A 25,229-nucleotide genomic window follows, 5' to 3' on the forward strand; every position below is an offset into this window, starting at 1 on the left:
GGTCTGCTCTTATATGTTATAATAGCATGGGTGTGTTAGTGTATTAATGTCATAGGGCCTGTGCTGTAGCCCTAACGCCTGTCTGTCTGTCATGTCCTTTAGGGTGTAATATGGAGGCCTATGTGTGGAAGCCTGTGTCATGTCTCATACGTCACGCTGTCTTGGGACACACTGATGGAGCCAGCGCTGGCGCCACTAACTAGCTAGACTGTCAACCGGGCTGTCACACACTCATTAGCGTGTGTGTGGATAGGAGGGTGGGTGTGTGTTCCTGGATGCATCCTTGCGTGTGTGTGTGTGTGTCCATGTCTGGTGTAATATGATCCCTGTAGCTGATTTAGACTGCTCTGTCCCAATACTGGCAGTTGTCCCTCAGGGGGGGAGTGGCACTCAACAGGCAACTAGTGGTAGGGAGAGATAAATACCCCTAGGGAAATGGACATCACTACATCACTCGCACACATCAGAAGCCGCCAATGGATAACACATTGACTACGAGCCTTGGGTTTTTCACAATGCCTCTACTGGCAACAGTAATAAATGTCACTATATTTCTCAAGCAACAAATATGTACTTACTATATGAGCAACAAATGAGAACAGAAAAAGAAATTCCTTACTGTAACCTTCCCATCCTCTGGCTGTGGTTCAATGTGGAGTTGGAACTGAAGCAGGACTTTCCTTCTATAAGAGCAATTTGACATGTAACAATCACATTTTCTTCAGTCATTTGCCACTGGTTAATAATGATTAGCATTGTACAACAATTAAACCACGTTCTGAACTAATATTTATACTAAATGTTTTAGGGTCCATACACAGATCAGCTATAGTTGCACATCCATACAGTACAGTACAGGTGTTTTTATACATACAGTACAGGTGTTTTTATACATACAGTACAGGTGTTTTTATACAGTACGGTACAGGTGTTTTTATACATACAGTACAGGTGTTTTTATACATACAGTACAGGTGTTTTTATACAGTACAGTACAGGTGTTTTTATACAGTAAAGTACAGGTGTTTTTATACATACAGTACAGGTGTTTTTATACATACAGCACAGGTGTTTTTATACATACAGTACAGGTGTTTTTATACATACAGTACAGGTGTTTTTATACAGTACAGTACAGGTGTTTTTATACAGTACAGTACAGGTGTTTTTATACATACAGTACAGGTGTTTTTATACAGTAAAGTACAGGTGTTTTTATACATACAGCACAGGTGTTTTTATACATACAGTACAGGTGTTTTTATACATACAGCACAGGTGTTTTTATACATACAGTACAGGTGTTTTTATACAGTACAGTACAGGTGTTTTTATACAGTACAGTACAGGTGTTTTTATACAGTACAGTACAGGTGTTTTTATACATACTGTACAGGTGTTTTTATACAGTACAGTACAGGTGTTTTTATACATACAGTACAGATGTTTTTATACAGTACAGTACAGGTGTTTTTATACAGTACAGCACAGGTGTTTTTATACATACAGTACAGGTGTTTTCATACATACAGTACAGGTGTTTTTATACAGTATAGTACAGGTGTTTTTATACAGTACAGTAGAGGTGTTTTTATACATACAGTACAGGGGGGTTTATACATACAGTACAGGTGTTTTTATACAGTACAGTACATGTGTTTTTATACAGTATATATATGCCATTTTTAGCAGACAGTACAGGTTTTTTATCCAAAGCAGGTGTTTTTACTTACAGTCAGGTGTTTGTGCATACATTCTACAGTATGGGTGGTCCAGTACAGGGTGTTTTTAATCAGAACCCACTACCCTGGCAGGTGTTTTTATACATACAGTACGCCATGCTCTACCAACTGTGCTACAGAAGGACCAGTACAGTACAGGTGTTTTTATACATACAGTACAGATGTTTTTATACAGTACAGTACAGGTGTTTTTATACAGTACAGCACAGGTGTTTTTATACATACAGTACAGGTGTTTTCATACATACAGTACAGGTGTTTTTATACAGTATAGTACAGGTGTTTTTATACAGTACAGTAGAGGTGTTTTTATACATACAGTACAGGTGTTTTTATACATACAGTACAGGTGTTTTTATACATACAGTACAGGTGTTTTTATACAGTACAGTACAGGTGTTTCTATACATACAGTACAGGTGTTTCTATACATACAGTACAGGTGTTTTTATACAGTACAGTACAGGTGTTTCTATACATACAGTACAGGTGTTTTTATACAGTACAGTACATGTGTTTTTATACATACAGTACAGGTGTTTTTATACAGTACAGTACAGGTGTTTCTATACATACAGTACAGGTGTTTTTATACATACAGTACAGGTGTTTTTATACAGTACAGTACATGTGTTTTTATACAGTACAGTACAGGTGTTTCTATACATACAGTACAGGTGTTTTTATACATACAGTACAGGTGTTTTTATACAGTACAGTACATGTGTTTTTATAAATACAGTACAGGTGTTTTTATACAGCACCACACAATAAGTAAGAAGTATCGCCAATCCCTAACATTACTACAATAAAGAACAATGACAAGTGATTGACTTCAAAGTATTTTTTAATGAACAGCAAGGCAAGCGTACACAATTATACATTCCATTTGCAGTAAATGCTTTAGATAGATTATTTACCTCTACAGGGTTTCACAAGACAATCTGGTTGGCTCAGGATTCCCTAAAACATTAAACAACACAAATTACAATTAATACAAATGTCAAAAGCTCATATAGCTAGCTAAATATATTAGTCAGCTAATGTTAGCTAGCCAGACAACTTCCTTAAACAGTGATTTTTGTCAAACAAATTTATGACCAAACAATATGCACAATAATTTGTCTTTTGCATTAACTAACATATTCCTCTTAACTGTACATTTTTCGTTACATGAGTTGTACATGAGTTGTTATTAAATTATAATGACTTACATTTCCTTCCATCCTCCTATTCTTTAGCAGCCATCTTTCCTGCAGAAACTATCCGGCCTCGGGTCGCAGAGCTTCATGGGTAATTTGAGTACCACTCACTAGGAAGTCTGCAACTTGATTGGCTTTGTTTTTGGGGGACGAACTAGAGGGCTGACAAGGACCTACGCGTAGCTCAAAACGTCGTCAGAAAACCACTCCCACTCCGGGAGAAGTCTCTGAAACCCAACCCAAGGTAACAGTGACTAGGGTCTGATTTCAATGACAGTCGCATTTGGCGTGGAGGAACAACGTCAATGCCTTATTTCGCAGATGTTCTCATCCAGAACGACTTACAGGAGCAGTTAGGGTTAGTTAAGTGTCTTGTTCAAGGACAGATTTTAAACCTAGTCAGCCCAGGGATTCGAACCAGCGACCTTTCGGTTACTAGCCCAATGCTCTTACAAAATACCAAATAAAATACAATATAAATAGAAAATACTAAATAGGTGCAAGATGGAGATCACAGAGGTTATTTTTAATGAGTGCATTTCGCAAATGTCTAGTTTGCGTCAACTAGCGTCACTAAAACCACTGCAAAAGTTTTGCCTGCAAACATTGGTACGTGACGTTCTGGCATGTCAGCCTCCTGATTTGTTGGGAGAGTTGTCTGACTGAAGAGGACCCACCCTGTAAAAATTTTTTTTTATGTCATTGAAGTTGTGAAAAGAGTCTGCAATTGAAACCAGACCCTAACCACCGTTGCCTAGGTTCGTATACTCGAGACTACTCCAGGTGGCTCACGGAGTCGCGAAAAACTGCCAGGGAGGGCTAAGGGGGTTATTTGGATTGAGCCCGACCCTCTACTCCCCATTACAGGCTGTGCTATGCTGTGCTGTGCCATGCTGTTCTGTGCCATGCTGTGCCACATTTCCACATCACGTGTTACCACCTCAGGATGACCAGCTGGAGACAAATTCTGGCCATGGCACATTGTCTGGGACAGACACATGCATAGACATCCATTCATGATTATTCACGCAGGCACACACATACGCACACATACGCACGCACACACAGACGTCCATTTACGCACACACGCACACTCCAAACACAAGTTGGAGCCACCCATAGCCCACCAGAATCAGCCCAGACTCGCAGGCACATACATACACACACACACACACACGCACACATACACACACACACACACACACACACACACAGACGTCAATTTACGCACACACGCACACTCTAAACACAGGGCAGAGCCACCCACAGCCCACCAGAATCAGCCCAGACATGCATAGATATCCATTCATGATTTTTCACGAGGGCACACAATACGCACGCACACACACACACATACACGCAGACATCCATTTACGCATACACACACACACTCCAATCACAGGGCGGAGCCACCCACAGCCCACCAGAATCAGCCCAGACACTTTAAACCAGACAGCCGTCACTCAATGGAACACATATTCTTTAAACACCAGTGGTCACAAGTCACTTTCAGAGTCAAAGTCTACCGCTCAGAAAAACATTGGTGCGTGACTTATGCAACATTAACTTACTATATTTATAGTTGAGTAATTTAGCAGACTCCAGTCCAGAGTGACTTAAAGGAGCAATTAGGGTTAAGTGAACATTGGCAGATTTTTCACCTAGTCGGCTTGGGGATTCGAACCAGTGACCTTGGGGATTCGAACCAGTGAGCTTGGGAATTTGAACCAGTGACCTTGGGGATTCGAACCAGTGAGCTTGGGAATTCGAACCAGTGACCTTGGGGATTCGTACCAGTGAGCTTGGGAATTCGAACGCTCCTAACTGCTAAAAAACAGTTCTGTAAGAATAATGTTTGCACAGTAGACCTAATACATTATCACATCATATTGACTATGTTTGGCCTGCCAATATTGTTCTTCTCAGACTATACTATCTTTAAAATCTCAAGCTATGTAGATCAGTTGTTCTATTACTTGCGAGGCATAGTGGAGCATAATTAGCTTTGCTGGACTGATTGTGCGGTACCTTCCTTTGATGGTCAGTCCTGGCGGAGGGAGACAGGGAGAGCAACAGTAGGTCTATCTCTCACGGCCTCTGCCCTCTGCTTTCCTCCTGTGAGACTGACCAGAGGGAGGGGACATCGTCTTCCACCTGATGAAGACACTCGAGTCGCACTGCATCATTTCTGCCTCATTGACAAATTCCTGTTGTTCCTATGTTAAAGAGAAAGTTAAATATTATTCCACGAGCTGATAATAATAGAAAGAAGGGACTATTGATATACTTGGCTACTCATCCATTACTGCAGATGCAGTGATGGTTGTAGGGCGAGTTCAAGTAGGGAGAAGCGCGTTTTGTGTTTAGTAAAAGTAGAAAAAAACAGCATTGACAGTGCTAAATAAAAACTGAAACATGAACATAAAAACAGCAGCTCTTCGTTGTAATCTTCGACAGTCTCTCTGGTTATGGTTTTAAACGTTAGGACATCTCATGTAGGCTATTATCAAACTCTCCTGTGGGTTAGTGGAAGCTGCAGGCACAGTGATTTGAGGGATCCAATTGGCCAGTGCAGTATGCACACTTAGCTCTCCAGATCCGCCGGGCAGGCAGAGTTTGTCCCGTCGTCAGGCTGGCTCGCAGGGCAGCTGAATCACCTATCGCCAATGGCACAAGACAAATAAAAAAAAATAGAAGTGCAAGGCTTTATCATTGGCTTTTCTTCAGAAATGTTTGGGGATTGACTAGGATTGCCTTGAAAGGTCTTGTATACCGTATACCGGGTTATTTGGGAAAAGCCATGGGATGCTTTTTCAATACCGTCAATACTGTTCAATACCGTCTGTCAGGTACTCAGCAGTAAGGTCTGATTTCTCTATTATTAAAACAACACCCAAATGGCAAATATAAAGATCCAGTCCATCTAATGAAAACTGGAGGCCCCTTACACTTCAATGTTGTGATGGACAAATAGTAGCGAAATGCACAGCACTCAGAATTAAAAGGGTTTTGCCAGGTATTGTTCATTCTGATCAGACAGTTTTTTCACATGGACGATACATTGGAGATAATATACTAAAACTACTAGAAAGAATAGAACATCATGAAACATCTAAGAAGCCAGACCTGGTATTACTAGCAGATTTTGAAAAGGAATTTGACAATGTAAGACTGGATCTTATTTATAAATGTCTGGATTTTTTCAATTTCGGTGATTCTCTTATTAAATGGGTAAAAAATAATGTATAGCAACCCCAGGTGTAAATTAGTAAATAATGGCTACTTCTCAGAGAGTTTTGAATTGTCAAGAGGAATTAAACAAGGGTGTCCGCTGTCACCATATGTATTTGTTATGGCCATCGAAATTCTAGCTATTAAAATCAGATCCAATAACAACATTAGATGATTAGAAATCCAAGGCTTAAAAACAAAGGTGTCCAAGCTAGATCCCTGAAATGTCTCATTGAAGATCTAGGTAACTTTTCTGTACTCTCTGGACTAAAACCTAATGTTACATATTGGATCTTTTAAAAAAATCTACTTTTACATTACCCTGCAGTTTACCTATAAAATGGGCTGATGGTGAAGTAGACATACTTAGTATTCATATAAGATATAAATAAGGTCTCCACAATGAATTTCAAAAGAAAACGTGTAAAAATAGACATGATTCTGCAACCATGGAGAGGTAAATAGCTGCCTATTTATGGGAAAATTGCCCTGATTAACTCCTTAGTCATATCTCAGTATACTCACTTACTTATAGTGCTGCCTACTCCTGATGATTTGTTTTTCAAATAATATGAGCAACAAATATTTTGCTTTATCTGGGACGCTAAACAAGACTAAATAAAGTGTTTAGTCAGCAACCAATTGTGCAAGTTCTCCCACTTAAAAATATGAGAGAGGCCTGTAATTGTCATCATAGGTACCCTATGACAGACAAAATGAGAGAGAAAAAATCCAGAAAATCACATTGTAGGACTTTTAATGAATGTATTTGCAAATTATAGTGGAAAATAAGTATATGGTCAATAACAAAAGTTTATCTCAATACTTTGTTATATACCCTTTGTTGGCAATGACAGAGCCTAAACGTTTTCTGTAAGTCTTCACAAGGCTTTCACACACTGTTGCTGGTATTTTGGCCCATTCCTCCATGCAGATGTCCTCTAGAGCAGTGATGTTTTGGGGCTGATGTCCTCTAGAGCAGTGATTTTTGGGGGCTGTTGCTGGGCAACACGGACTTTCAACTCCCTCCAAAGATTTTCTATGGGGTTGAGATCTGGAGACTGGCTAGGCCACTCCAGGACCTTGAAATGCTTCTTACGAAGCCACTCCTTCGTTGCCCGGGCGGTATGTTTGGGATCATTGTCATGCTGAAAGACTCAGCCACGTTTCATCTTCAATGCCCTTGCTGATGGAAGGAGGTTTTCAATCAAAATCTCACGATACATGGCCCCATTCATTCTTTCCTTTACACGGATCAGTCGTCCTGGTCCCTTTTCAGAAAAACAGCCCCAAAGCATGATGTTCCCACCCCCATGCTTCACAGTAGGTATGGTGTTCTTTGGATGCAACTCAGCATTCTTTGTCCTCCAAACACAACGAGTTCTAAAAGTTATATTTTGGTTTCATCTGACCATATGACATTCTCCCAATCTTCTTCTGGATCATCCAAATGCTCTCTAGCAAACTTCAGATGGGCCTGGACATGTACTGGTTTAAGCAGGGGGACACGTCTGGCACTGCAGGATTTTAGTCCCTGGCGGCGTAGTGTGTTACTGATGGTAGGCTTTGTTACTTTGGTCCCAGCTCTCTGCAGGTCATTCACTAGGTCCCCCCGTGTGGTTCTGGGATTTTTGCTCACCGTTCTTGTGATCATTTTGACCCCATGGGGTGAAATCTTGCGTGGAGCCCCAGATCGATGGAGATTATCAGTGGTCTTGTATGTCTTCCATTTCCTAATAATTGCTCCCACAGTTGATTTCTTCAAACCAAGCTGCTTACCTATTGCAGATTCAGTCTTCCCAGCCTGGTGCAGGTCTACAATTTTGTTTCTGGTGTCCTTTGACAGCTCTTTGGTCTTGGCCATAGTGGAGTGTGGAGTGTGACATTTTGAGGTTGTGGAAAGGTGTCTTTTATACTGATAACAAGTTCAAACAGGTGCCATTAATACAGGTAACGAGTGGAGGACAGAGGAGCCTCTTAAAGAAGAAGTTACAGGTTTGTGAGAGCCAGCAATCTTGCTTGTTTGTTGGTGACCAAATGCTTATTTTCCACCATAATTTGCAAATAAATACATTAAAAATCATAGTGTGATTTTCTGGATTTTTTTTCTTCTCATTTTATCTGTCATAGTTGAAGTGTACCTATGATGAAAATTACAGGCATCTCTCATCTTTTTAAGTGGGAGAACTTGCACAATTGGTGGCTGAATAAATACTTTTTTGCCCCACTGTATATAATGAATATGAATTGGGTGGGTTGAGATTAAATATAAAAGCACTAAACCTCTCTCTAAAAGCTTCACTTATTCAAATGTTTTACTTGAACCCTAAATGGTTCTCATGTAGATTACTAAGAAAAGCTCATGCATTGTTTAAAAATGTGTGCCTTTGTGCGGATTGCCATGTCTCATTTTTGAATCATTGAAAATTATACTTTTTTCAAAGTATCTCTCTTCTTCAAACAAACGTTGCAGAACTGGCTACAATTTCAATTTCTTCCCCCTGAAAAGATAGAACAAATATTACAGCAAATATTATGGCTGAACTCAAATGTACCGGTTCATAAAATACCTGTATTTATGGGAAAGATGTTTGAAAATTGTATTTTGTTCTTGAATTATATTGTAAAAATTGGAATGGTAAAGTTATGTCCTTCATGGAGTTATCAGAATTGTATGGGAAGGTCTGCTCAATCCAAGAGTACAACCAATTGATTACAGCATTAGCCCAGAAATAGAGAAGGACAGGTGGTGTAACAGGTGTCGTCGTCTGATGAGGAAGAATCGGACCAAAGCGCAGCGTGGTAAGTGTTCATTACTTCATTTTAACTGAACACTGAAACAAAACGAACAAAGTGCAAAATGAAACCGAAACAGTCCTGTCAGGTGCAGAAAACACTAAACAGAAAACAACTACACACAAAAACCATGTGGGAAAAAGCTACCTAAGTATGGTTCCCAATCAGAGACAACAATAGACAGCTGTCCCTGATTGAGAACCATACCCGGCCAAAACAAAGAAATACAAAACATAGAAAAAAGAACATAGAATTCCCACCAAAATCACACCCTGACCAAACCAAAATAGAGACATAAAAAGCTCTCTAAGGTCGATTCTATGGTACAGGGTCTATGTGTTGATATATAAAACAACGCAAGATTCAATACTTTGTGGTTTTCAGCTAAAATTATTATATAGAATTCTTGCCACCAACAAAATGTTGAATATTTGGGGCATAAAATCATCAAAGCTCTGCAGATTTTGTTGTGAGGATACAGAATCAATAGATCATTTATTTTGGTATTGCCCTCAGGTAGCATGTTTCTGGTCTCAGGTTCAGGAATGGATGAAAATGCATAGCATTGATCTAAAATTGACCCTAGAAATAGTACTGTTAGGAGATCTGGAGAGACCAGGTTAGTCAATTACTAATACACTAATACTCTTAGTAAAGGTATTTATCTTCAACTCGCAATCTGTGGATTCTATTCGATTAGATAGATTGAAATTGTATGTTAAACATCACAGCATAGTTGAAAGATGTGTGTTGCGTAGAAATCCGAAGAGGGTTGGCCAGCAGAGATAGATGGTATGGGCTGAGGGTGACCTGCAGAGATAGATGGGATGGGCTGAGGGAAGCTGAGGTTTGGGATGTGGAATTGTAGACAAGTGGGAGTGGAGGTTGGTTAAGGGACAGCTATTGGGGAACTGTGGGTGGATCTTGGAGGGTTTGGGTTCACTTTTTTTGGCCTGGTGGGAGATCTGTCAATGTGCCCTTGAGCAAGGCATTGACCCTGGATACTTCTGTGTGTCGCTCTGAATGGAGTCTGTTGGATGACTGGTGTGATGTAGTTGTTGAGCGGCTTCACTGCAAGTATATTGTATGTTTCGGTTATTCAATAAATGTAAAAATAAATGAATACATTTAAAAAATACAGTTGAAAATATTTATTTGAAGTTTTTTCATAAATGTGAAAATTTGTAGCTACTTTTTAAGTAAATAACTGGAGTCAACTTGCGCAATACATTAGGAGATGAAGACCGTTACGTTTTTCATTTCACCTGTCACATTATTTTTCATTACGAAGCGTATGCTTGTTTACAAGCACACAACGACGAGAGACCGGGGCCTTGTGACTGTTGTGCAGTACGTCCCAGGTGATCTAGTTACAGTATGGAATTCCCAACTAAATGTTTACCAGTTACATATCTTATAACTATTAAGTTAACTGTCTAAAATGTGCTAAATGTTCTGCAGTTGTGCATTTGATTTGCTAAATTAGTAGCTAGTAAACAATTTAGCTAAGTGGACAGTTTCTTCCAAAATCAAGCATTCACTTCGTAACAGCGAAGAATTCCATCCTGGATCAAGAGTCTGCTGGCTAATATTAGTTTTGTACGTGCAGCAAACTGTGAGTAGCTTGTTGTACTTATATACTTGTATAGTTTAGTTCAGAAACTGTACAAAATGTTGGCAATGAGCTCGCTAGCATTTAGTTAGCATTCTCTATGGGATTTTTCATGTGCTTGTTGTCATTGCTAGCCTTTAGATTACAGAGAATAAGTGGCGTTTGAAAGCAGCGCCCCTTGTGTTCAGTGCCGGTATTGCCGAATATCCCGGTATGGCACAAGGACAGTATGAAGGTATGACAATTTGGACACCGTCCAAGCCTACTTTAAACTATTTTAACACATTATCCTTGATATCAGTCTGCACAGTGTCCAATCAGTACACCAACACATAATGTATTCCCTCATATTGAAGGAGCGTGAAGAGGTGTGTCAGCCGAGAGGGAGGGAGGGAGGGAGAGAGAGAGAGAGAGAGAGAGAGAGAGAGAGAGAGAGAGAGAGAGAGAGAGAGAGAGAGAGAGAGAGAGAGAGAGAGAGAGAGAGAGAGAGAGAGAGAGAGAGAGAGAGAGAGAGAGAGTCAAATAGACAGAATGAGACAAAGCAAGACAGAGAGAGAGAGGGAGAGAAACAGAGAGAGAGGGGTCAGGAAAATGACACCCATTCTCAAGGACAGATGGGTTGGTGTGTGTGCTCAATGTGTACAGTTCTCCCCTCCTGCTTATTTGTGTGTGTGTGTGTGTGTGTGTGTGTGTGTGTGTGTGTGTGTGTGTGTGTGTGTGTGTGTGTGTGTGTGTGTGTGCGTGTGCGTGTGCGTGTGCGTGTGCGTGTGCGTGTGTGTGTGTGTGTGTGTGTGTGTGTGTGTGTGTGTGTGTGTGTGTGTGTGTGTGTGTGTGTGTGTGTGTGTGTGTGTGTGTGTGTGTGCGTGCGTTCACATGCGTGCATGCACATCTGTGTGTGTGTGTACATTCTGGAGCATGTGTATGTGTTGAAGGTTGAATGAATATCCTCCTGGGGCTCCAGCCAACACAGTGTTGCCGCCCTCGAGCAACTTGGGTTGTAACATCCTTTGTCAATTTTACAAATTGTCGCAGCTAAAAATAGCGTCTGTATAAATCAGATGGGTGACAGTGTGCTCATTTCACCCACAGAGCAGCAGTCACTGGAAGGAGACAGACAAGACAGGTCCCCTGGGCTGGTTGTGCTCTACGTTAGCAAGCTATCTTATGCTAGTCTGTGAATGTCTCTGCCCGAGCCTGTTTTAGCCAGTGTTAGCATTTGCTAGCCTGTGCTAGCCTTAGCTAGCGCCTGCTAGCCTGCCATGTGTTAAGCTATGTTATCGTGCAACTGATCTGCTGTACATAGACTAGTCAGAATGCCATCGTATCCCAGGTTGCGGCAAATTACATGTTGGAGGGGAAGTGGATAGTTCAGAGAATACGAGATTGAGGGGAGACAGCATTCTGCAATTTGACCCTTTTTATACGACAGAGACAAGCTGAACTAAGCCAAGGTGAGCTGTACTGAGCTGGCCTGGTTACGCATCCACCATAGTTGCTGCAATTGTGCTCGAAAGGACAAAGTGAGAGTAAAATCCCAGGCAACGCAGGACAGATTAGATATGCATGAGAGTGTGGGGTCCTAAATATAGCTGGGTTGGGTTGTTCTTGAGTGTATCTCTGTCTGAGTTAGCCTAAGTGTGTGTCTGTGTGTCTCTTAGCTAGTGTTTCAGTGTGTGATTGTCACAGTGAGTGCAGCACTGGGAGTGTAACACCGTACAGAGCACTCAGAGCACTCAACACTGGCTGGTGGTGGGGGTTGTGTGTGTGTCATGCGAGGAGAGTCCTCTCACTGCAGACAGGTTGAAAGGAATTGTTGACCCTTGAGAGCGTCCCTACATCGCTGCCATCGCAGCCAGGCTCTACTAAGATGTCTTGAAGTAGTTAGCGCAGGGATGATGGTGCTGGACTTCTGTTTATGTGTGTGAGTGTGTACTTGTTTTCCTACATTATCAGTAACCCAATGTCCTAACATTTCACACGGATGTCCTGAAAAGATAGGAAAACAATATTTTTTTTCAAAAGTCAGGTCCTGAATTTGTTCAAACACTATTTAAAGCTTAAGGGTTACTTTTAGGGTTTTGGGGTTAAGGTTAGGGTTAGGGCTAGGGTTTTGGGGTTAAGGTTAGGGTTAGGGCTAGGGTTCTGGGGTTAAGGTTAGGGTTAGGGCTAGGGTTTTGGGGTTAAGGTTAGGGTTAGGGTTAGGGCTAGGGTTTTGGGGTTAAGGTTAGGGTTAGGGTTAGGGCTAGGGTTTTGGGGTTAAGGTTAGGGTTTTGGCATTACAGTTAGGGTTAGGGTTTTGGGATTAAGGTTAGGGTTAGGGCTAGGGTTTTGGGGTTAAGGTTAGGGTTAGGACTAGGGTTTTGGGGTTAAGGTTAGGGTTAGGGTTAGGGCTAGGGTTTTGGGGTTAAGGTTAGGGTTAGGGCTAGGGTTTTGGGGTGAAGGTTAGGGTTAGGGTTAGGGCTAGGGTTTTGGGGTTAAGGTTAGGGTTTTGGCATTACAGTTAGGGTTAGGGTTTTAGGATTAAGGTTAGGGTTAGGGCTAGGGTTTTGGGGTTAAGGTTAGGGTTAGGGCTAGGGTTTTGGGGTTAAGGATAGGGTTAGGGCTAGGGTTTTGGGGTTAAGATTAGGGGTTTGGCATTACAGTTAGGGTTAGGGTTTTGGGATTAAGCTTGGGCATAGGTTTAGTGTTAGTGGGTTATTGTTAGGGTTAGTGTTGGAAAATACGTTTTTAATGGTGTGTGTGTGTGTGTGTGTGTGTGTGTGTGTGTGTGTGTGTGTGTGTGTGTGTGTGTGTGTGTGTGTGTGTGTGTGTGTGTGTGTGTGTGTGTGTGTGTGTGTGTGTGTGTGTGATGGAGAGCCCTGTACAAAGACCATGCATTATTAATACCACCACTACAGCAGATGGCCCACAACTGTACAGACCTGCACAGCTGGGTCACTGTGTGTGTGTGTGTGTGTGTGTGTGTGTGTGTGTGTGTGTGTGTGTGTGTGTGTGTGTGTGTGTGTGTGTGTGTGTGTGTGTGTGTGTGTGTGTGTGTGTGTGTGTGTGTGTGTGTGTGTGTGTGTGTGTGTGTGTGTGCAGGGGTAAGGGGGTATTGGTTAGTGGGTTGTGTCTTGATGTCTTTGTTTAATTGAACCTTTATCTAGGTCGTCTCATTGAGATCAAATCTATTTTTCAAGAGAGTCCTGGTCCAACCAACACAGCAGCAGGGGGGAGCAAAGTTTCAGACAAATCTCAGACATAACAACTTACAGACATAGGCACACCATCAACAAATAGACATAGACACACATACATTATGATTAAATACAGAAACAGAAACATCATATGTCAAATATCTCATATGTACCACCGCATTAAATCCTAACGACGGGGTGACAGGTAACCAAGTGGTTAGAGCATTGGACAAGAAACCGAAAGGTTGCTGTATCAAATCCCCGAGCTGACAAGGTAAAAATAAAAAATAATAATTCTGCCCCTGAACAAGGCAGTTAACCCACTGTTCCCTGGTAGGCTGTCATTGTAAATAGGAATTTATTCTTAACTGACTTGCCTAGCTGAATGTAAAAAAAATGACAGTCACATTCTTCAGTATGTGAGTCAACCAGACTTTCTAACTCCTCCAAAGAAACAAGATCCTGGTGTTTGAAACTCCAAGATTGTCTAGCTGAGACTTTTAATGCCGTGCTCTGTTAAAAGCACGTACCTGTAGTACACTATATAGGCATATATCTTGTTCTCTATCCTGTCGTCCTGTTGTTCTTTCTGTTTGTCTCTCTATTTCTGTCATTCTTTCGTTTTGTCTCTATGGGTCTCTGGCTGCTTTTCTCAATCTCCTATTGCCTTTCTCCCCTACCCTACCCTTCTCTCTCCCTCTCCCTCTCCCTCTCTCTCTCTCTCTCTCTCTCTCTCTCTCTCTCTCTCTCTCTCTCTCTCTCTCTCTCTCCCTCTCTCTCTCCCTATTCTCTCCTATTTTATTCATAGAGTAATCTGGGCAAAGCATCCCGTCTTCCAGGCCAAAGCCCTGTGTCCCCTCTCATACTGTAGCAGCATCAGTACTGCATGTTTCCACACCTAGAGCAAACAGCCATAACTCTCCCTCTCCCCCATTGGACAGCAGTGGGTCAGATCCAGCTCCTCTACAGAATGTTTCAGGAAGTGCTCTGTACTGGAACACCATGGAGTAGAGGAGTGTTGTTACACTGTCACATTAAAGCACACACACACACACACACACACACACACACACACACACACACACACACACACACACACACACACACACACACACACACACACACACACACACACACACACACACACACACACACACACACACACACACACACACACACACACACACACACTGGTATGCAACAACACTCACACAGACACTTCAGAGACATAGCAGAGACACGGCATCCCGAAACACAGCAACAAAGCAAACACACTCATGATAAACATGGAAACCAGAGGCTTCCGATAGAATGGGGTTGCCTAGGAAACAGCTGGAAGGAATCGTAGCTATTTGTGTTTAGCATATTTTCATTTTGGCTAAAACAGAGAGGGAGGAAATGAACCTACAGAGAGGGGATTTGTTTTTACAGGTCCTTTACTTTCCCGGGGTGAAACAACACAGTAACCTACACTGAAAACTCTTGTGCACACACACACACATACGTGTAGGCACACGCACCTCATCGCTGAGAGTAAAGCACTCACACTCTCATCAGACCATTGTTAGCATAGGTGTGTGTGTGTGTGTGTGTGTGTGTGTGTGTGTGTGTGTGTGTGTGTGTGTGTGTGTGTGTGTGTGTGTGTGTGTGTGTGTGTGTGTGTGTGTGTGTGTGTGTGTGTGTGTGTGTGTGTGTGTGTGTGTGTGTGTGTGTGTGTGCGTGCGTGAGTGAGTGAGTGAGTGAGTGAGTGAGTGAGTGCATGTATGTGTTTGTCCTACAGGAAAAGCCTCTCTTACCTTCTCACCTTCTCACTGGCGTAGCGCAGTTTCTCTGGACCCCCGCAAAGTCGGAGTTTAACTTTAAAAATGTATGACCTTTTATTGTGGCATAAACACAACCATGTTTTCATCTGATTGTCAAAAAAATCACTTCAAATGTTCCTTTAAGTAGGCGTGCTAGCTTCTACCTGTGATGGTGTTTCATCAGTCGAGGACGAGCTGGTAGTTTTGCTGACGTGGTTATCGTCAGGAATTTGATCAGATTGATCAAGTTATTTTTTTTTTTTTAACGTTTTTCGTGCACCACTTGGTCTTGCCTTTTGTTTATCCATGTTGAACAACTCACTCGTTCTCCATCCGAGTCCCACCTGATTCACCTAACTTTTTTAAATTTGATTGGCAATTTAGGTGAGGAGGCCGAGGCGGGCCGCCACCACTGAGAAATTGGCTAATTAGATGCAAGAAAGCGGTATTGTCCGACTCACCTACAACCCATGTACATTGGACAACACAAGCACTTTGCTTGCTGCAAGTGGAAATTACTGTCAAAATTATTCATAATTATTCCTCAAATTTAGACTAGGTGTGAGATGATGGGCACATGGGCCCCCAGAACTCTTGTGCCCCCCACCTGCCTTGTGGGGTTTCCCCTATGCCAGTGTACCTTCTGCATACTTTAGCCCGGGCAGGTCAACCGTGATACAAGTCAGTATTCGACGTCCATCCATGTCTGAGGACGTCAGGAGACGGTGTGGAAACATGCCACCGAGGTGAAACACTGAGCGCTGTCACCTTCAAGAAGGCTTTGATTTTGCTAGGGCGCTGGGGACGGGGATGACAGATAGACGTAAGCATCTGCCTCTGTAAGCACCTGCCTCTGGTTCCGACGGTTGCGTGTTTGAATCCAGACACAGAAAGTTGTTTTTTATATTTTGGTTTTAATGAGCCTATCCCAAACCTTAACACTTACCTCAACCTTCAGACTTAATGCCTAACCTTAAGAATTCAGATGAACGTCCAATCTGACGTGAGCCTATGGGAGCTTGTTGCTTTAGCCACAGTCCATACTCCAGCTCTGTGACAAATTATGCCATAATACAATTACTACGCTCTATCACTTATGCTTTTTAATTTTTTTTGCAAGATGGTTTCCCTCTAAAATGAAAAAGTTATTTACTACAAAGCCAAGCTCATTATTTTGATGCAGTACCTCTATGGGATTTAATATCTCCGTAGTCAGTGGAGCAGTGATGTTGTCAGGGCTAGATGTTACTTTAGTGCGGTTGTGGAGTTCCACCACAGTATTGTCTGAACGGGTGTCATGTCACTGCTTGTCTGTCGCAGAGGGGGAAACATGATGCAGTAGTTTCCTAAAAATAGCACCTCCTTACAAAAACGGGTTAAGCAAGGAGCGTGTGCGTGTGTCTGTGTGTCTCTGTGTGTGTGTGTGTGTGTGTGTGTGTGTGTGTGTGTGTGTGTGTGTGTGTGTGTGTGTGTGTGTGTGTGTGTGTGTGTGTGTGTGTGTGTGTGTGTGTGTGTGTGTGTGTGTGTGTGTGTGTGTGTGTGTGTGTGTGTGTGTGTGTGTGTGTTGTATTATACCACAATTCGTACGTGGAGATTCTTTACCTGGAGCCTGCTGCATTAGTTTCTCCTCTTGCTGCAATACCGGCGCTGGCCACCGGAGAGCGCCATGGTACACTTCTTCAAACAGCAGACTGTCCTTGTGAGTGTAGTCCGTCCTGAGGAAAGCCTTTTAGGAGGGGATGTTCAAGGGCATTCACGACTCTCCTTCCCTTTATTGCTCTCTCTTTCATCCCTCTTTCTCTCCATGTTAGGCCTGTTTGGGTAAAATAACAGTCATTTGATTACTTTAAAAGCAAGAGGTTTGAGAGGTCTGGAGAGAAAGAGGGAGGGAGGTTTGAGCCTACTGACTGTTTTGAAGACGCTCTGCAGTACAGCAAGAGGCTTTATGTTTCTAATTTCAGATCTGAAATGGGAGTGACTGTGTCCTGATGTTCTGTGGGTTTTTCTCTCTCTCTCTCTCTCTCTCTCTCTCTCTCTCTCTCTCTCTCTCTCTCTCTCTCTCTCTCTCTCTCTCTCTCTCTCTCTCTCTCTCTCTCTCTCTCTCTCTCTCTCTCAGGCTGGGTGGCTTTATTTCAGCCTATAAGATCGTGCCAGATGAAATTGATGAGATTAAGGTAAATTGATCATTGGATTTCAATCTTTTCGTCAGTCATCAGACCTGGGTTCAAATAGTATTTCAAATCAAATACATTGAGCATGTGATTTGGTGTGCCAGATGGACAGGGTTTGCACTTTTTGGCATATTCGATTGGTTCCATTTTTCCAGACAACCTCAATGAAGCGAGACTTAAGTATTTCAAAGACTTTTTGACCCCAGGATCTGTATTCTAGTGTCTTAGAGTAGGAGTGCTGATCTAGGATCAGGTCCTCCCATTGTCCATATGATGTTAATCACAATAATTTAAACATTTTTTAAAAATGATCCTAGATGCGTACCCCTACTCTGAGACAAATGAACATGGTCTGCTCAGCAGTAACTTATCTTTCTATCCCTGTCTCACTGTCTTTCTAGAAGACATACACCCCTTCAAATGAATTAGTCTATTTCAGCCCCACCCGTTGCTGACACGTGTATAAAATTGAGCACACCGACATGCAATCTCCATAGACAAACATTGGCCATAGAATGGCATTACTGCAGAGTTCATTGACCTTCAACGTGGCACCTTCAACTGTAAGTGCAGTTATTGTGAAGTGGAAATGTCTCGGAGCAACAACGGCTTAGCCGCAAAGTGGTAGGCCACATAAGCTCACAGAACGGGACCACCGAGTGCTGAAGCGCATAGTGCATTAAAACCATCTGTCCTCGGTTGCAACTCTCACTACTGAGTTCCAAACTGCCTCTGGAAGCAAAATCAGCACAAGACCAGTTAGTCGGGACATTCATGAAATGGGTTTCCATGGCCGAGCAGCCGCACACAAGCCTAAGATCACCATGCGCAATGCCAAGCGTCAGCTGGAGTGGATTAAAGCTCACCGCCATTGGACTCTGGAGCAGTGGAAATGTCTTCTCTGGAGTGATGAATCAAGCTTCACCATCTGTCAGTCCAATGGACAAATCTGAGTTTAGTGGACACCAGGAGGCCACTACCTGCCCAATGCATACTGACAACTGTAAAGTTTGGTGGCAGAGGAATACTGGTCTGGTGCTGTTTTTCATGGATCGGACTCGGCCCCTTAGTTAAAGTGAAGGGAAATCCTAACGCTACAGCATACAGCATACAATAACTTTCTAGATGATTCTGTGCTTTGGGGAGGCCCTTTTCCTGTTCCAGGATGACAATGCCTCCGTCCAACATCAGTTCCCAACCTCACTAATGCTCCTGTGGCTGAATGGAAGCAAGTCCCCGCAGCAATGTTCCAACATCCAGTGGAAAGCCTTCCCAGAAGAGTGGAGGCTGTTAAAGAGGCAAAGGGAGGACCGACTCCAAATGAATGCCCATGATTTTGGAATGAGATATTCGACGAGCAGCTGTCCACATACTTTTGGTCATGTAGTGAGGTTGTATACAGTCCAAGCCACAATCATCACCCCCATGACCCCTTAGCAGTGACCTACTGTATGTCACAACCTCTCAGTCAGTGCCAATGAGACTCATGTCTAATGACATGAGGCAGATCTAGGAACCTATCAGATCCTATGTCTCAGTCTGTCTCTCTCTGTCTGCCTCATCAGGAGACTCTGGTGGACTGGTGTGATGAGAAAGAACTCAATCTCATCTTGACAACCGGGGGGACCGGCTTCGCTCCCCGTGATGTCACACCTGAGGTAAGTGTGTGTGTCTGTCTGTCACCTAGCAATTGTACCTTGCTGTGTTACCCAGTCATGGGTTTTCTTTCTTCTTCGTCTACTGCGTCTTATCTGCACCGGCTCCCCTTGTCTCGAAGGAAACTGTAATATGCAGATCCAAAATGACAAAGGGTGGTGTGTGTCACCGAGAGGGGAAAGGAGTGGAGTGTGGGGGAAGGGGATGGAGGAGCCTCCATAGCTGATTTGTACAGCCACACACAGGGCTGTCGGTCCGCTACTGTTACTAATGGCTCTCAGAAGTACCACTGAAGTGCCTTCATATATCACCACTGAGACACTTGTGGGTTGGTTGAAGACACATACTCAGTAATATGGTATATGATAGCACTGTGTGTGTGTCTGGACGTGTTTAGCTATTCTCGTGGGGACCAGAAGTCCCCACAACAATAGTAAACCAACTATTTGTTGCCATGAGGTCAAATGCTATTTCTATGGGGTTTGGGGTTAAAGTTAGAATTAGTGTTAGAATTATGTTCGTTTTAGGGTTAGGGTTAGGAGCTAGGTTTAGTTTAGGGTTAGGGTTTGGAGCTAGGGTTAGTTTTAGGTTTAGGTTTAGGAGCTAGGGTTTCTTTAGGGTCAGGGTTAGGAGCTAGGGTTAGTTTTAGGGTCAGGGTTAGTATCTAGGGTTAGTTTTAGGGTAAGGATTAGGAGCTAGGGTTAGTTTTAGGTGTAGGGTTAAGGTTAGGTTTTGGGGTTTAGGGTTAAGGTTAGGGTTAAGGTTAGGGTAAGAGTATGGGTAAAGGTTAGGTTTAGAGTTTAGGGTTTAGGGTTAGAGGTTAGGTTTAGGGTTTAGGGTTAAGGTTAGGTTTAGGGTTAAGGTTAAGGTTAGGGTTAGGGTTTAGGGTTAGGGTTAGGGTTAGGGTTAGGGTTTAGGGTTTAGGTAAGGGTTAGGGTTAGAGTATGGGTTAGGGTTAGGGTAAGAGTATGGGTTAGGGTTAGGTTTAGGGTTAGGGGTTAGGGTAAGAGTATGGGTTAGGGTTAGGGTTAGGTTTAGGTTTAGGGGTTAGGGAAAATAGGATTCTGAATGGGACTGTACAATACAGTATAGCTGTACAATACTGTGTGTGTGTGTGTGTGTGTGTGTGTGTGTGTGTGTGTGTGTGTGTGTGTGTGTGTGTGTGTGTGTGTGTGTGTGTGTGTGTGTGTGTGTGTGTGTGTGTGTGTGTGTGTGTGTGTGTGTGTGTGTGTGTGTTAGTGTCTTGTCTATTGATGAAGGCTTTATTACCCAGTATCCCCTGCTTCTGTGTTGATGATCCCACTGTAGGTGTCAAGGGATCCTCTCCCTCTCTCCTTTTCCTCTCTCTTCTCCCACCATTGAGATATGCTTCCTTTAGTCTCTGGCTCCTCTCTCTCCCCCCTCTCCTTCTACCACCCTCCTTTCTCACCCAGCCTTTCTCTCTTTCCCTCACCACCACCTCCACTCTCTCTCCCTCCCTATCTCTTCTCCCCCCTCTCTCCCCCATCTCTGCTCTACCTCTCTCTCTCCCTCTCCCTCTTTCTCTCTCTCTCTCTCGCTCTCCTTCTTTCTCTGGTCTTTTTCCTCCCTCTCCATCTCTCCTGAGTCCTAGCTAGCCCACGATGCTCATCAGTGGCTGGTACTCTTTGAAGTCTTCTCTTTCTCCTCTCTTCTCCTCTCGTTCTCCTCTCTTCTCCTCTTCCTCACTAATGGACTGTTTGTGTCACTAAGCTCAAGGGCACAGAACATACAGCTGGAGGAGAGAGAGAGAGAGAGAGAGAGAGAGAGAGAGAGAGAGAGAGAGAGGGAGAGAGAGAGAGAGAGAGAGAGAGAGAGAGAAGAGAGAGAGAGAGAGAGAGAGAGAGAGAGAGAGAGAGAGAGAGAGAGAGAGAGAGAGAGAGAGAGAGAGAGAGAGAGAGAGAGAGAGAGAGAGAGAGAGAGAGAGAGAGAGAGAGAGAGATCAGTCAGCCAGTCTTCTGGGTTCTCTGTTTTTTGGGGAACCTGCTGCATCAAACACACATACAATACAGACACTCACACACACACAAACTGATACACACACACACACACACACACACATACACACACACACACACATGGAAACTGATGCACACAGACATGGAAACTGATGCACACACAAACACACACATGGAAATTGGTACACACACACACACAGAGAGAATCGGATACACTCACGCACACACACACACACACACACATGGAAACTGATAAAACACACATGCACATGGAAACTGATAAACACACACATGGAAACTGATACACAAACACACACATGGTACTGATACACACACACACACACATGGTACTGATACACACACACACATGGCACTGATACACACACACACATGGCACTGATACACACACACACACACACACATTGTACTGATACACACACACACACACACATGGTACTGATACACACACACACACACACACATTGTACTGATACACACACATGGTACTGATACACACACATGCACATGGAAATGGATTCACACACGCACATGGAAACTGATACACACACACATGAAAATTGATACACACACACACATGGTACTGATACACATACATGGAAACTGATACACATACATGGAAACTGATTCAAACACACTGAAACGGATACACACAAACACACATGGAAACTGATGCCATCATACATGAAAACTGATACATACACATATGGAAACTGATGCACACGCACATGGAAACTGATGCACACACATATGGAAATTGATGAACACACACGCACATGGGAACTGATACACACATATGGAAACTGATTCACACACACGCACATGGAAACTGATACACACATATGGAAACTGATGCACACACACACATGGAAACTGATACACACAAATGGAAACTGATAAACACACACACACATAGAAACTGATAACACACAAACATGGAAACTGATGCACACACAAACAAGGAAACTGATAAACAAACGCAAACATGGAAACTTATGCACACATGGAAACTGATAAACACAAATGGAAACTGATAAACACAAACAAAGATGGAAACTGATACACAAATGGAAACTGATAAACACACAAACATGGAAACTGATTAACACACACAAATGGAAACTGATAACACACACATACATGAAAACTGATCCACAAACACACTCATGAAAACTGATACACACATGGAAAATGATATACAGACAAATGGAAACTGATGCACACACACACATGGAAACTGATACACATATGGAAACTGATGCACACACACGCACATGGAAACTGATACACATATGGAAACTGATACACACAAATGAAAACTGAAATACACAAAAATGGAAACTGATACACATATGAAAACTGATAACACACACATGGAAACTGATACACAAACATAAAAACTGATACCCACACATGTGGAAACTGATACACTTGGAAACTGATACACACATACATGGAAACTGATACACATGGCAGCTGATACTCACACATGGAAACTGATACACACACACACATGGAAACTGATACACATGGAAACTGATACACACACATTGAAACTGATACACACACATGAAAACTGATGCGCACACATATGGAAACTGATACACACATACAGTGAAACTGATACACATGGAAACTGATACACACACACACACATGGAAACTGGTAAACACATGAAAACTGATACGCACACATATGGAAACTGATGCACATGGAAACTGATACACATGGAAACTGATACACACACACACGGAAACTGATACACATATGGAAACTTATGCACACATATGGAAATGTATATACACACACACATGGAAACTGATACACGCACACACATGGAAACTGATACACACACATTGAAACTGATACACATGAAAACTGATGCGCACACATATGGAAACACATATGAAACTGAAACTGGAAACTGACACACACACACACATGGAAACTGGTAAACACATGAAAACTGACGCACACATATGGAAACTGATGCACATGGAAACATACAGGAAACATAGAAACTGATGCAAACTTATGCACACATATGGAAATGTATATACACACACACATGGAAACTGATACACACATTTACATTTAAACTGTCATTTAGCACACATATGGAAACTGATACACATGGAAACTGATACGCACACATGGAAACTGATGCACACACAGACATAGAAACTGATGCACATGGAAACTGATACACACATACATGGAAACTGATACACATGGAAACTGATACACATGGAAACTGATACACACACACACGGAAACTGATACATACATATATATGGAAACAATGCACACATATGGAAAGTTATATACACACACACATGGAAACTGATACACACACACACATGGAAACTGATAAACACATAAATGGAAACTGATACACATATAAAAACTGATAAACACACACATGGAAACTGATACACACACATGTGGAAACTGATACACTTGGAAACTGATACACACACATACATGGAAACTGATACACATGGCAACTGATACTCACACATGGAAACTGATATACACACACACATGGAAACTGATACACACACACACATTGAAACTGATACACACACATGAAAACTGATGTGCACACATATGGAAACTGATACACACACATACAGGGAAACTGATACACATGCAAACTGATACACACACACACATGGGAACTGATAGACATGGAAACTGATACACACACACATGGAAACGGATACACATGGAAACTGATACACACATACATGGAAACTGATACACACCACACAGATATGGAAACTGACACACACACATATGGAAACTGATACACATGGAAACTGATACACACAAACTGATACACACACACATGGAAACTGACACACACACACACACACACACACACACACACACACACACACACACACACACACACACACACACACACACACACACACACACACACACACACACACACACACACACACACACACACACACACACACACACACATAAAAGCTGATACACACAAACAAAAATAAACTGACACACACAAACATGGCAACTGACACACAAACATATAAAAACACAAACATGGAAGCACATGCAGACTTACATGCAAACATAACATTCTCAAATACATTAATGCACACACACAAACATGCAAACAGATACACACTTACACACAAAAAAATGTGTGTTCTCTCTCTCTTGCTCGCTTGCGCTCTCTCTCTCTCTCTCTCTCTCTCTCTCTCTCTCTCTCTCTGTGTGTCTCTCTTCATTCCTCAGGCTACAAGAGAGGTGATAGAGCGGGAGGCTCCAGGGATGTCTCTGGCCATGCTGATGGGTTCTCTCAACGTCACACCACTGGGCATGCTCTCCAGGTGAGACACAAACACACACACACACTAACATGTATACTCTACACACACTCGTACAGACAGACACACACACACGCACACACACACGCACACACACACACACACACAAATGTATACTATGTACACCAGAGGAGTCTGGTGGGAGTAGTTATAGGAGGACGGTCTTATTACAATGACATTAATGGCATTAATGGAACGGAGTCAGACATGTGGCTTCCATATGTTTGATGTGTTTGATACCGTATAACTACTCCCACCAGCCTCCCTTTACCCACTCATTCATGCACATATACACACTGTCATACTGTGAACCTCTAATACACACTCTTCTCTGTGTGTGTGTGTGTGTGTGTGTGTGTGTGTGTGTGTGTGTGTGTGTGTGTGTGTGTGTGTGTGTGTGTGTGTGTGTGTGTGTGTGTGTGTGTGTGTGTGTGTGTGTGTGTGTGTGTGTGTGTGTGTGTGTGTGTGTGTGTGTGTGTGTGTGT

The 25,229-nt window shown here is 42.6% G+C and overlaps 1 protein-coding gene across 14 annotated transcripts in view; it reads left to right on the plus strand.

Moving 5' to 3' along the window:
- LOC118370802 (gephyrin) overlaps nt 1-25,229 on the plus strand; it is a 119,164-nt gene that overhangs the window by 29,493 nt on the left and 64,442 nt on the right. For all 14 annotated transcript variants that reach the window (XM_052470811.1, XM_052470812.1, XM_052470816.1 and 11 more), the window contains exons 3-5: nt 17,678-17,735; nt 19,298-19,390; nt 24,653-24,747. In XM_052470811.1, the coding sequence (XP_052326771.1) occupies nt 17,678-17,735; nt 19,298-19,390; nt 24,653-24,747 (246 nt within the window). The remainder of the gene's footprint in view (nt 1-17,677; nt 17,736-19,297; nt 19,391-24,652; nt 24,748-25,229) is intronic.

Source organism: Oncorhynchus keta, chromosome 19 (assembly GCF_023373465.1).
Source record: "Oncorhynchus keta strain PuntledgeMale-10-30-2019 chromosome 19, Oket_V2, whole genome shotgun sequence".
In the NCBI taxonomy this organism is placed as follows: domain Eukaryota; kingdom Metazoa; phylum Chordata; class Actinopteri; order Salmoniformes; family Salmonidae; genus Oncorhynchus; species Oncorhynchus keta.